Source organism: Durio zibethinus, chromosome 11 (assembly GCF_047325235.1).
Source record: "Durio zibethinus cultivar Kanyao isolate XHJ-2024 chromosome 11, ASM4732523v1, whole genome shotgun sequence".
Lineage (NCBI taxonomy): Eukaryota > Viridiplantae > Streptophyta > Magnoliopsida > Malvales > Malvaceae > Durio > Durio zibethinus.
The window spans coordinates 3,276,669-3,289,770 of NC_143172.1; the positions used below are offsets into that span (position 1 = coordinate 3,276,669).

The 13,102-nt window shown below is 36.3% G+C and overlaps 2 protein-coding genes across 2 annotated transcripts; one reads left to right on the forward strand and one right to left on the reverse strand.

The window, feature by feature from the left end:
• Positions 1-1,825: 1,825 nt before the first annotated feature.
• Positions 1,826-5,780, forward strand: LOC111289917 (putative LRR receptor-like serine/threonine-protein kinase At1g12460). Its single transcript, XM_022881278.2, has 2 exons — positions 1,826-3,961; positions 4,070-5,780. Exons 1-2 carry the CDS (start codon positions 2,784-2,786, stop codon positions 5,550-5,552), a joined length of 2,661 nt encoding a protein of 886 aa, XP_022737013.2. The 5' UTR covers positions 1,826-2,783; the 3' UTR covers positions 5,553-5,780.
• Positions 5,781-6,464: 684 nt separating this feature from the next.
• Positions 6,465-9,884, reverse strand: LOC111289918 (putative aminotransferase ACS10). Its single transcript, XM_022881279.2, has 4 exons — positions 8,984-9,884; positions 8,782-8,913; positions 7,448-7,608; positions 6,465-7,363 (listed from the first exon to the last, which is right to left on the reverse strand). The coding sequence occupies exons 1-4, from the start codon at positions 9,467-9,469 to the stop codon at positions 6,508-6,510; spliced, it is 1,635 nt and encodes a 544-aa protein (XP_022737014.2). The 5' UTR covers positions 9,470-9,884; the 3' UTR covers positions 6,465-6,507.
• Between the last annotated feature and the right edge of the window lie 3,218 nt (positions 9,885-13,102).

The window sequence follows — 13,102 nt, forward strand, 5'->3', positions numbered from 1 at the left end:
CGAAAATTTTGCGGCTTTTGGAACATTAATGTCTTTATGACACACATTATTATGTTGGTTTTGGAAGATGGGATATCGTTTCAACACAATGATTATGATGATTTTGTGATATGTAACTTTAGAACTCTTAACATTATTGTGTTGTATACAGCAAAAACATGGATAACAACAATTCTGTTTCATCTAAATACGTACAAAAACCATTATGGAGATCCCTTGATGCAAAAAAAATTAAAGTGAGAACGTTATCTTATTCAAAGGATATTTATATTGGATTTACAGCTTGCCTAAAGATATTACTGGTCGTCTAACTACTCACCTTAATTTTGCAATGGTCTAAGAACCCTTCTCTATATATGATGCAATTATAGCTGTGAATGCATTGTAAGCCAAAAGCAATACAGGTTAAATATCAAATTGTAGATTTTGAGCCCAAGGGGTTGAGAAAAAGGCTGCTTTGGCTACTCAGCACTAATGAAAATTGGTAGTCTGTCATTCTGTCAGTTCATTTGAGATTCTGGGTTGGTTTATGTCTAGTTGTTGGTTTGTGTAAAAACCTAAGCATTTGCACTCAAAGAAGCCTTTTTGTTAAAGCATCCTCTTTGGACCAGTTTGGGCAACAGCAAAACCCTTAAATCCCAGTTAAAAGCATCAAAAACATTTTCAAGTTTTTAACTTGTTTCTAAGTTATTGTCTCATTCAAGAAAGATGAAGACCAAATTACCAATTATATTATGATGCCAAGCATTACGCTCTTATGAGATTACAAAAGAAAAAAAAATTGAACCTGAATGTTGTTGAGAGATTTGGTTTATACATATATTCACTAGTAGGATTGAAATTGAAAGATTATGATTTATGGGCTGATTCTTAGAGGGTTTTGAAAGAAAAAATGATTCTACAAAAAGAAGAGAGAGAGAGAGAGAGAGAGAGAGAGAAATTGACATCTCTACCTACACAACTACCATGGCAATGAATTGAGAGGATGTTGCTTGGGGATGGGGCTGGGGCTGGGCTGCTAGCCTGGCATTCCAGAAGGCATATTAAACAGTTTCCAAGCATTTTCTATGGTCTTAAGCTTAAAGTGTTAAGTGAAGTTGATATGTTCACATGGGCACGAAAAAGATTGATCAAACGTCTGAAATACACCATTGTTGTCGGGACCCTCCCCAAAATGAAAATGCCATATATCAGTAGGCAAGAGCCAAAGCCACCAACAAGTTTTTATTTTTTCTCTAAATTCTGATGGACCCTTCAGTTTTAGAATGTTGCTAATGGCAATTCTAAGGTCCATTATAGTAAGTATACGTTATGCTAATCAGACTTTAAAATGTTCAAATCAACGGTTCATAAACAGTGTTTAGAGACTTTTAGTTTCTATCTTCTCTTTCTGTACTTTTCTTGACCTTTGATTGATTCTTCTCAGTTTCTAAGTTCTAACCAAAACCTTTCTACTCAGTCAAATGCAACAAGACAAAAGTTTCAAGTTTCATCTCATTCACGTTAAGCTGTCAAAATTATATTAAAAAAAAAAAAGGGAATTTGCAGAAACCCATGGAAGCACATGGCAAGATCTGAGAAGGGTTGCTGAAGTTTTCAAAAGTAAATGGAGACAGGAGAAAATTCCCGTGGTCTAGTTGGAAATACGGTGTAAACGCTTTTAATTTTTTTCTTTTTTCTTATTCTAAAATTTCTGCTTATTAAGGAAAAATAAAAAAGGGTCACAATCAAAACGGAAACAAAGAAACTTCAATGCAATAAAGGGGAAAGAAAAGCACAACTCAATCGACAAAGAAAAACACCTAAATAAACCCAAAAAGCCAAAGCCAAAAAACCCAACCAATTTCTCCTCCTTTTACACTGCCTTCTCTTTTGGGTTTTACTTAAATTTTTTATTTCTTTTTATAAACATATATTTATTTCTTCTGCTATCTCTCTGCCAATAATTTGGTGGTGATGAAAAGGATTGGTAGCATGGGTTGGTGAGAGAGAATAAATGCTTGTAGTTCACAGACAAAGCCAAGGCTCTATCTTACACGGTGGTGAGTGTATCAAGACCACTGTGGAGTTTCAACTTTCAAGTTTTCTTCTTTTTCTTTATATATCAGAGTTTAAACTTAAAAAAAAGAAAAATGGGAGGATAGGGGAGGGAGAGAGGGTTGTAATGTAATGAAAAGAGCTGAGCTTTGAAATAGAAAGAAACGCACATGGTTGAGCTTCTGTTGGTGCAACCGTATAGATATAAATATTTATATATAGATAGTTATTAAATTGGCTCACCTGTTTTCCTTCCAGCCAAGACACCTTCATATTTGTTCTCACTTGTCAGTTGTCACCATTTTCATTGCATTTTTTTCTCCCTTCCTTTGTTGCTTTGCCCCTTTTAAACTCTCTTTCTTTTGTCTAGACCTGCAAGAGCTAAAAAAATTTGAGATTTTTAGCTTAAACCCAGAAAGAAAAAGGTGAGATCTTTGGTTCTGACTAGAGAGTCTTTGATTCATTGAAGAAAGTGTGGGTTGAAAGGGGTAATTGTATTGTTTTTGTTGAGCAAATGCATTTAAATTTAGCAGCTTATTGAGTTTTTGTGAGAGGAAGGAAGAAAGTGAAAAATGTTGGTGTTTGGCCATGATCGTGATGTTTTGTCTTTGGTAGTCCAGATTTTAACAAGTGCAAACAACAAGTTTTGCAATTGGAAAAGCAGGATAGGCAGATCTTCTTTGAATCTGATTCAATAATGCCAAACGGCTAGACTCAATTTTCTGTGTTCCTGCTGTGTTCCGAGCATGAGAAGGATCCATCAATTTATTTTTTCCCGTGCTTTGCTTTTCCTGATTCTTGCTTCTTTTGGAATCGGAATCCTCACCATTTCTTTAGCAGCAACTGAGAAGGAAATCTTGCTCCAATTTAAAGGAAACATCACTGATGATCCTTACAACAGCTTGACTTCCTGGGTCCCAAGCGGTAACCCTTGTTTAAATTTCAGTGGTGTGTTCTGTAATCCAGAGGGATTTGTGGACAAGATTGTTTTGTGGAACACTGGCCTCAGTGGACAACTGCCAGCCGCCTTGTCCGGTTTAAGCTCTCTCAGAGTCTTGACATTGTTTGGCAACAGATTTTCAGGAAATATCCCGCAAGAATATTCACTGTTACAAACATTATGGAAGATCAATGTGAGTTCAAATGCATTATCTGGTTCCATACCAGATTTCATTGGTGATTTACCTAACATTAGATTTCTTGATTTTTCAAAGAATGGTTATACTGGACAGATTCCATTTGCTTTGTTTAAGAATTGCTACAAAACAAAGTATGTTTCTTTTTCCCATAACAGTCTTTCGGGTTCCATTCCGGAGTCCATTTTGAATTGTAGTAAGCTTGAAGGGTTTAATTTCTCGTTCAATAATCTTACTGGTCAATTACCTTCTGGAGTTTGCGGTATCTCAGTATTGAAATATGTGTCTGTTGGTAGCAATGCATTAAGTGGCACTGTGCTTGAAGAGATGTTAAAATGCCAAAGCTTGCTGTATTTGGATCTTAGCAGAAATTCTTTCACAGGGTTGGCTCCACTAGGTGTTCTTGAATTTAAGAATATTACTTATGTCAACATTTCACATAATGGGTTCTTTGGTGATATTCCTGTGGTTGGAACTTGTAGTGAGACAATGGAATTTATTGATGCTTCATGGAGTAGTTTGGAAGGGGAGATCCCAACAAGCATTTCAAACTGTAAAAGCCTCAAAGTTCTGGACTTGGGGTTCAACAGGCTTAATGGGACCATACCAGTTAATATTGGGGATTTGGGAAGGCTTTTGGCAATTAGCTTGGCTAATAATTCACTAAGCGGGACAATCCCTGCTGGATTTTGTAGCATTGAGTTGCTACAGGTCTTAGATTTGCACAATCTCAACCTTGCTGGTGAAATTCCTGAGGCTATAAGCAATTGCAGGTTTCTTCGTGAACTGTGAGTATATGCTATCTTGATGTATCTTAGATTTTCATCAGCATTGCTTTGTTCTAAGGAACTCTATTGTGTTGCTGCATTCTAAGGAACTCTATTGTGTTGCTACAGGGATGTTTCTGGAAATAGTCTAGAGGGACATATTCCCGATACCCTTTATAACATGTCAAATCTGGAAATCCTTGACTTGCATGGCAACCAGCTGAATGGAAGTATCCCGTCTAGTCTAGGGAACTTGTCAAAAATCCAATTTCTTGATCTCTCACAGAATTCACTTTCTGGATCAATCCCCCCTACGCTTGGGAATTTAAATATGTTAACACATTTTAATCTTTCCTACAACGATCTCTCTGGTATCATTCCTTCTGCTCAAACCATCCAGTCCTTTGGTGCATCAGCATTTTTTAACAACCCTCGGCTCTGTGGTTCCCCTTTGACATCCTGTTCAGGAAATGGCACAGCTTCCACACCTGGTAAAACCAAGGTCCTTAGTGTTTCTGCGATTGTTGCCATTGTTGCTGCTGCTGTGATCCTTATAGGGGTTTGTGTGATAACCATCATGAACATCAGGGCACGCAAGGGTAAAAAGGAGGAAGCAACAGTTGTTGTTGAGAGCACACCATCAGGTTCTTCAGATTCCAATGTTATAATTGGGAAGTTAGTCCTCTTTAGCAAAAGTTTGCCTTCTAAATATGAAGATTGGGAAGCTGGCACCAAAGCTTTGCTTGACAAGGAGTGTCTAATAGGTGGTGGGTCTATCGGAACTGTCTACAGAACTAGCTTTGAAGGTGGGATCTCAATTGCAGTAAAGAAGCTTGAGACTCTTGGAAGAATTAGAAACCAAGATGAATTTGAACAAGAAATTGGATGCCTAGGTAACCTTCAACATCCCAATTTAGTTGCTTTTCAAGGTTATTATTGGTCCTCAACAATGCAGTTGATTCTATCAGAATTCATTCCAAATGGGAATCTCTATGATAATCTTCATGGACTAAATTACCCGGCTACTAGTACAGGTGTTAGTAATGCCGAACTAAATTGGTCTAGAAGGTTTCATATTGCCCTTGGAACTGCAAGAGCGCTTTCTTTCCTTCACCATGATTGTAGACCTCCAATTCTTCATCTCAACATCAAATCAACTAACATACTCTTAGATGAGAAGTATGAGGCCAAGTTATCTGATTATGGATTGGGAAAATTGCTTCCGATTTTGGATAACTACGGATTAACTAAATTCCATAATGCCGTTGGATATGTCGCACCAGAGTTGGCTCAAAGTTTGAGACTTAGTGAGAAATGTGATGTTTACAGTTTTGGAGTAATTCTTTTAGAACTTGTAACTGGGAGGAAACCGGTAGAGAGTCCAACAGTAAATGAGGTGGTGATTTTGTGTGAATATGTTAGAGGATTGTTGGAGAGGGGCTCTGCTTCAGATTGCTTTGATAGAAGACTGCGTGGTTTCGCAGAGAATGAATTAATACAGGTTATGAAGTTGGGGTTGATTTGTACATCACATATTCCTTCAAGAAGACCAAGCATGGCTGAGGTTATTCAAGTTCTGGAGTCCATCAGATCTGGAATGGAACCACAGTGATCAAGTAGCAATGGGTTTGCTGACCATATAGAGATTTAAGTATAGTTTTTGGAGCAAAGTTCAAAGAAATGGTAGTCTAGCTGTGATTAATTGTGCAGAGGAGACAGAGTTGCTGATTAGGGTAAAAAAGAAAAAAGATCATTCTTTTGTATTCATTTTGCGATTACCATCATTGATTTGTTCCTCTATTTGTAATTTTGTGAAATAAAAAGTAATCATTTACGTGCATCCATCTGTTCAGTTCTTTGGGCCGCGGTTAAGTTCAAGAAATTCAAACCTCTAGGATTAACAGCAATGGCAGCAGCATGCAGACGGTTTCCATATGTTGTCTAGGTAAAGCCTCTTAAAAGCATTGTTCATTCAAGAACACTGGAAATTGTTGCCGAAAAGCTTACTGAATTGATCACAACATTTCAATACAAAGGGTACAGAGCTCTTTAACAGTAGTGCCTTTTCTTTACTGTGTTTCCCAAGCCTTTGCAATCTTGGCGTGGTTTCCATATAAGATTCTGTAGTTGCAACGGTTTCTATGGTTGAAAGAAAATGTTGCTTGATGCGTAGCTTTTTCATTTATTGTTGGTCCTTTTGATATCAGGGACGGGCCTTTATGCCTTTAACTGCATATCGGCTATTGCATCTCCAGAGTTGCGCAGTCTGTCAACTTTGCTATTCAACTTGAAAACCTTTAAATTATTGCCCCACTCTATCTTCCTCAATGATACTGCTGCACCAAATTCAACAGACTATTTCTTTTTTCAGTTTCCTAAGATCCAGTGTCATTTTATTGATGAAGATTCTGACGCATAAAAATTGCTCAACATGAAACAATCAGATCTCCAAGCTTTTTGTGCATACAAATCCCAAAAACATCGAGCCCTACCTATAGTTGCGAATTGGGGATACGCACCGATCTCTAAAGATGAAAATTAATAAAATCTTAGAATAAAACAGCATTTTAACTATTCAATTTACAGATTTCAGAAATTTTCTGAATCCGTTCCATAACTACAGGGATATCCTTTTCTGTCAATGTGGCGAAACAGAAGCGGAACCATCCAGGTTCAATACAATGACAAGAAGACCCTGGAGTTACGTTCACCTTGGCTATATTCAACAACTTGTCCCAAAGCTTAAGTTCCCCTTTCTCGCTGTATGAGCTGATTAACCCGCTCATATTAGCCCAACAATAGAAGCCCCCACTACTCTTTATGGACTCTATGCCCAATTTTTTCAATCCTCCCACAAACTGAACATACATTCTTTGAAGCCTCTCCCTGTTAACGGTAATGAATGTTTGAACAAATTTTGCATCAGATAGCATAGAGATAAGCAAACGCTGGGTTGGAGCTGAAATGGATGAGAACCTCGTCAACTTTTTAGCAGCAGCCAGAACCTCCTCGTTCAAAGAGTAGATAACACCAACCCTAAAACCTGGAAGAGAAAGGTCTTTTGACAAACCGTACACTATATGGACTCTTTTCCGATCAACATCTTCCAGGTCAATGATTTCTGCCATGCTTACAAATTTTTCCTTTCCATGAGTACAGCCAGCCAATATTTCATTAGAGACAATATGGATGTTCTTCTCTCTGGCAAAGTCTAGCAGGCTGTAAAGTGTTTCCTGACTCAGAAGATTGCCAACAGGGTTTGATGGGTTTGATATAATTATCCCGCGCACTTTCAGCCCACGTTTCTTTGCCTGGTTGAATGCTCGATCAAGAGCAGCTATACTCAAACTGAAGTTGTCAGCACTTCGACAAGGAACATGTACTATTTCCACCCCAGTTCGCCATTTTACATCCCTATCAAAACTGCATATTGTTTTCAAAACCTTAGTTTCCTAATCGGATAGATGGTTACCAGAAAACTGTCAAAATGGTGGACAAAAAGGTTACCCAGGGTAATATGGTGTTGGAACAAGAAATGCATTTCCAGCATCTGCTAAGCAGAAGCTAAGAATCTCAATTGCAGGGTTCGCACCAGCTGTCAGCACTATCTGTGAAGGGTCGAAGGAAATAGCTTGCTCCATGACTTGAGACATGAATCCTGCCACAGCCTGCAAGGTAATACTAAGTCAAGACATAAAAGTTCAAGTAAAGACCGTTTATAGACAAAAAGAAAGCATTTCCAAAAGGGATCACTAGACGAGGAGGACTATCGAAGTTAAGCATGAGTTTAAATTTAAAATTTTATAAATAATTTTGCGGGAAAAGGTATATTCCAACATGTTATAACACATGGAAATCTAAAATACACCCGGAAAACCTGTGCACAAGTTAAGAAAGCTTGTCAAATTAATTGTAAATATCTTTCTCTCCTCTTTCATCTTCCTTTTGTTTCTCCAAACAAAGAGGTCACTTTATGGTCACTGGCATATACGTATTCAACCAGATTTTTAATCATTAAATCCTACTACGCAAGTAATCCAAGCGTCTTTGATACATAAATGGTGGGAAAAGAAAAAAAACAAGATCTCAGTGCATGTACATTGCTTTAATTAATGGGTCTTGTATCTACCAATAATATATATCACTGAATAAGAATCAAGAGCCGATGAACTTAGATTTATTGTTTTCCTTTTTTCTTATTTATCCCTCATTAAGTGAAAATATAACAATTAGCCAGACGGGAATAACTTCAATGTATTACTTCTTTGAACTCTTTTTCTATCTCGTATATCCTCCTCTAAGACATTAATTTGGCTTGCCTTGTGTCAACCATCTGGCACCTACAATCTTCTCAGCACCTCCAATAGTACTATCCAATGATCCATATATTTGGTTTTTGCCACCTCCATCTCACTTGATTCTTCATAATACAAGCATTATACTCTATTACAGATCTTTCCTTGGCACAGCAAAGATTGTGACCTGAGTACCAAACAAATAAAGGTAAAGGACTCCACCAAATTTGCGGCGCCACCATTATTAACAGAGACCATAAAACGTTAAGCATGACCATAAACAAGCAGTCCCTGGAGCACAAACTAAAGTTACAATCGCTCAATCAATCTGAATCTCCAAACAGTTAAATCCTAACATGACATCTTAAAGTCACCTAAAAGTGAATGGAATTACCTTTCGTCATTAGCATCATACGAACCATTTGAAGTTTGAACGCAATTTCAAATAACAAAAACAAACAAAACAAGAGAACTGACAGTGATAGTGATAGTATTAACTAAATACAAAACAATAGATAAGTTGAAAAATATTGACACAAAGTTTACCACTTTGAACTCCATTAATCCATCAAAAGGCTGGTAAGTTGCAATCCCGCCAATGGTCAGCTCTTTTCCATTTCCCAGTATCGCTTCTTTCACATTCCCCGCTAGCCAATCCTTAACCAAATCCAATGACAACTAAAAACCCAAAAAGAAAAAAAAATCAATAAAAAATCGAACCATAAAGCATATTAACAAAAGAACCCACCTTGTTTTCTGCTAACCCCATCTGAATGACTCCATTCGGATTGTCCACTTCATCATACGGATCCTCCTTGACCCGCCTCAATCCCACATAATACGGAGACTCCGCATCCTTCACAATTCCACTAACCCGACCCGAAACTGAGACGGGTCCTCTCGGACTTCTCGGGGATAGCAAAACCCGAGACAGGTTACGTGTCAACCCAGGATACTCCGCCAACTGGCCGGACGAAGGCGACCGGGTCGTTTGGTTCTGACCTGGGGAATTCGATTCGTTCTCGTCATCCGGTTCATTACGGTGTCGGTTCAAATAGAATTGGAGAAAGTAAAAGAGCGCACAAGGGATTATGGAGCCTAAAACTAAGCCTCCTCTTCCTTGAACAACACCTTGTAAAGGAACTATCACTCTCATGGCAGTTCCTCCTCCCCCTCTAGTTTTTTCCTTCTTGGGTTCGGGGCTCCGAGTCCGGGAATATCGGGTTTGTTTCATTGTAGTGAAGTCATGGCCGCATAACTCAAATGAATGTGAAATGGGAATTGAAAATATGGGTTTTTCTGGGTTTTGCTGTTAACGTTTAATGGATGAACAAAAATAATATCTTTATGGTCTCTTTTTTGTGTTTCTTCTCCCTCTACTTTTCTCTGGTTTTTTGGGTTTTGGGATTTTTTTTAATTCTTTTTTCTGAGGGAGGGAATTATGGGATACAGATTCTTTCTCAGCCGTCCGTTGCATGAGGGGGGCGGGGCGAGAGAGATTTTGGGATTTAGCTGTTGAGATCTTTAGGAGGGAAATGCTGTGAGTTTACTGAAATGGCCTTGTTGTTTGTTTGTCCATCTTTCTTGTGGAAGTAGAAAGTAGAAACTTTCGTTTTTCTTCAGTAATTTCCAGATGTTGGGTGACAACTTTGGGTGTCGTTGTTGGTGGGAATTTTAGGCAAATTATTTGAATTCCAAATGTGCTGCCAAAATACAACAGTTTTACTAGTAAGATTTTTATTCATATCCTCTATTTTCGGATGAAATTAAGGTTTGCTTGTTATTGATTTCTTTGACTCGGCTGAGCTGAAGACAATGTCAAATTATTTGGTTGCTCTTTTGACTTTGTGTTAAAACGAGAGATCTAATGAAAATTTGCTACAGCAATTACTACCTCGAGGTTTACGCTTTGCACATTATTTTGAGTATTCTAAAAGCCCTTTTAAACTGGTTTTTTGAATCTGGCGTTGCTTGCGAATAGATTAAGGTTGCTGTGTTTGATCTAACCCAAGGTATGATAGTCATATGATGAAGCGGACAAAAAGATCTTGATGCTATCAAAGGCATCCATGTTAAGTCAAAGAGATTGTATGATCAATCTTCTTTATTTTCTACAATGATGATCAAATGGTTTGGTATCATTCTGATTATGATAGCCGAGAGAGAAGAATTCTGTACATTTTACTCCATAATCTGTTTATCCTGTGGAGGAAGAAAGAATGAACAGTTTCGGTTTTATAGTAATTTCAGTTACGATTGGAATCTCTAAAAAACAAGAGTACAAGAGATAGAATCGGCCCACAATTTGTCCTCAAAGCTCCCCTTTGCACTTGAAGACAATACCCCAATTTTGTCCCTTCTTTTATACACCACAACCACAAGCTGCAAGAAGCAATTTCACCAAGGCAAGTCAGTCCGAAGAAACTATACACAACACAAACTTTGACGCGTTATATATTAGGGACTTTCATTTCCTTTGTTTTTCTCTCATAGCAACCTTTATTCACTTCAACAAGGTTCAAGTTTCCTATAAAAATTTGTGTATTCAGTAATCAATTTTCCAATCCTTTTTTATGCTAGATTTAGGCTGCAAGATTCAAGAAACTTAAAAGGATATTCTCAATCCATGCAGGATTTTGAGGCTTGCGCGTATTAAAGTTAGTTGAACAGTAAAGAAAATATTAATGTTTGTTAATGGGGGAAACAAATCCACAGCACAAAAGAACAAAATAAGATATAAAAAAAAAATGAAAAGTAGGAAAGCATTATCATAGTACTAAGGATCCATGAAAACGTTGGTGTTTTCTGCTGTGTTACCTACTAATGAAGCAATCTCTATCTAATATTGGCCACTCAATACCCCCAGCAGGTTGTGAAGGAGAAGTAAACAAGTTGGATCCTTAATTACAAACTTCTAATTTGAGATTGGTAGCCGATCAAATTAATGCACCAGAGAAAACTAAGTAATCAGCCAAACTAGAAAGTTTTAATTGCCATTTATTTGTTATCATTTGCTGAAATTAGTGAGACTTACAGATTAAATTAACAATTACAGTGAAGGCATTGAAAATACTGAATAGAACTTATTCTGAGGTAAATTAAAGTCATTATTGAATCTGGCAAACTGTTCAACATTTGAAGTTGAACATGAGCTGTTGGATAGGGATGTGTGAGGCTTGGATGGAGAGTTGATTGCGTGATTAGAACAAAGATCGCAAGAGCCATCACGGTTGAGGTTGGAAGGTCTGAATCTTGACAACTTGGGAGCTGTGCTTTTCAGAGAGTGATGGACCTGGAATTGGCTTTACATGTCCATCAGTGTCCAGCCAGCACAAAGTTATGGTTTCAGTCTGCTCTGTTTTTTGTCAGAATGTGAGGCCGCAGTTGAATCTCAATTTTACCCAAGGAAGGAGAATGTATCAGTGACTCGATTTATTCGAGGTGGCCATTTGTTCAACCCCAACAAAGGAAATTCATGTACATGTGAATGCCTAATATACTTTTATACAGTGATATTGTAAATCAAAATAAAATATGTTGATTGGCCAAGAAAAGAAGACATGAATGTCATAATGTAATACTAACATGCTATAATACTAACCCGTTTGCCTGCATTTATGTAGTTCTGTTAAATTTTCTTTACTCATGAGGATGAGTGCAGTTTGGTAAAAAAAAAAAATTTTATGTCCTTTAAATTAAAAAAAGCTTAAGTTTGAAATCCCTTGACTGTATTATAAAAATAAAAAATAAAATTTCTTTTAAATTTTTTTTAGATATATCTCATCCTTTGATTTCTCGCTTTAATTCTTTTTGTAATAATTTTTGGTTACCCATTTGTCTTAATGTTTACTCTTTGACATTTATCATTATATATATGTAGTATTACCTTCGTCCCAAAATATTTGTCATATATTAATTTTCATAAAATTTAAGAAAAAAAATTTGATTTAAATATATTTAATATTGAAATTAAAAAATTTTATGATTTTTAATGTAAAAAAATGAAAAAATCATAATAAAAACAAATTTTAAATGTTATAACAATATAATTTTAAGATATTCTAAAAAAAATGAACAAAATAAAATAGGACAGAAAGAATATATTAAATATACTATCTCAGTAAATTTAATAATAGATATTTGTTTCTATTATCAATTGGATTAAGATTAACAAATCCTTATTGTATACAATCACATCAACAAACATAAAAATGAAAATTTTATTCTATTATCGATTATTTTGACATTAATAATTTGTTATAATAAAATAATTTAATTTATATGAATTGTAATGTATAAATTAAATCTGAAATTTTAATAAAACGCGAAAGCTAGCCTTACCAAATCGATTGATGTAAGTGGTTGGGTCATTTTGGCTCAAGGTTGCACTTGTTGAAGCTCCTTATAGACGGTTATGTTCAAAACAAACTGCAACGAGTTTTATTCTTTGATAATGACTTAAATCTCAATCCTGAATAATCCTAATTAAGAACGATTGCAGTATAGATTCAAAATATCGAAACAATAAAAAAAAAAAGAAAAAGAAAAAGAAAAACGAATCTTTGAATTGAGAGGTGAGAGATTGAATTACTCAGTTGTGTTTATTTTCTAAGTTGGGCAAAGGTCAAATGATAATGCAGGAAACCATAACAATACCTGGTTCTTACATATGGTTCGAAGGGAATCCCAGGTAAAACCCTGTCAGTGCAGTCAACGTTAAATTACGGTACTAGTTGACATCACTGAACCATATTTATTAAGAAAAAAATTACATAAAAAGCTTCTGAAATATTCAACTACTAAGCAATTATCACATTCAAAAGGTCTAAAAAAAAAAAAAAAAAAATCACGTGGGTGAATATCAATG

What these genes read in the sequence shown, in the direction of transcription:
- LOC111289917 (XM_022881278.2), top strand. Translation starts at nt 2,784, where the DNA reads ATGAGAAGGATCCATCAATTTATTTTTTCCCGTGCTTTGCTTTTCCTG. An exon ending in TGCAGGTTTCTTCGTGAACT is followed by an intron (nt 3,962 to 4,069) that starts GTGAGTATATGC and finishes GTGTTGCTACAG; the next exon opens with GGATGTTTCTGGAAATAGTC.
- LOC111289918 (XM_022881279.2), bottom strand. Translation starts at nt 9,469, where the DNA reads ATGAAACAAACCCGATATTCCCGGACTCGGAGCCCCGAACCCAAGAAG. An exon ending in GATTAATGGAGTTCAAAGTG is followed by an intron (nt 7,609 to 8,781) that starts GTAAACTTTGTG and finishes ATTACCTTGCAG; the next exon opens with GCTGTGGCAGGATTCATGTC. An exon ending in CCAACACCATATTACCCTGG is followed by an intron (nt 7,364 to 7,447) that starts GTAACCTTTTTG and finishes AACAATATGCAG; the next exon opens with TTTTGATAGGGATGTAAAAT.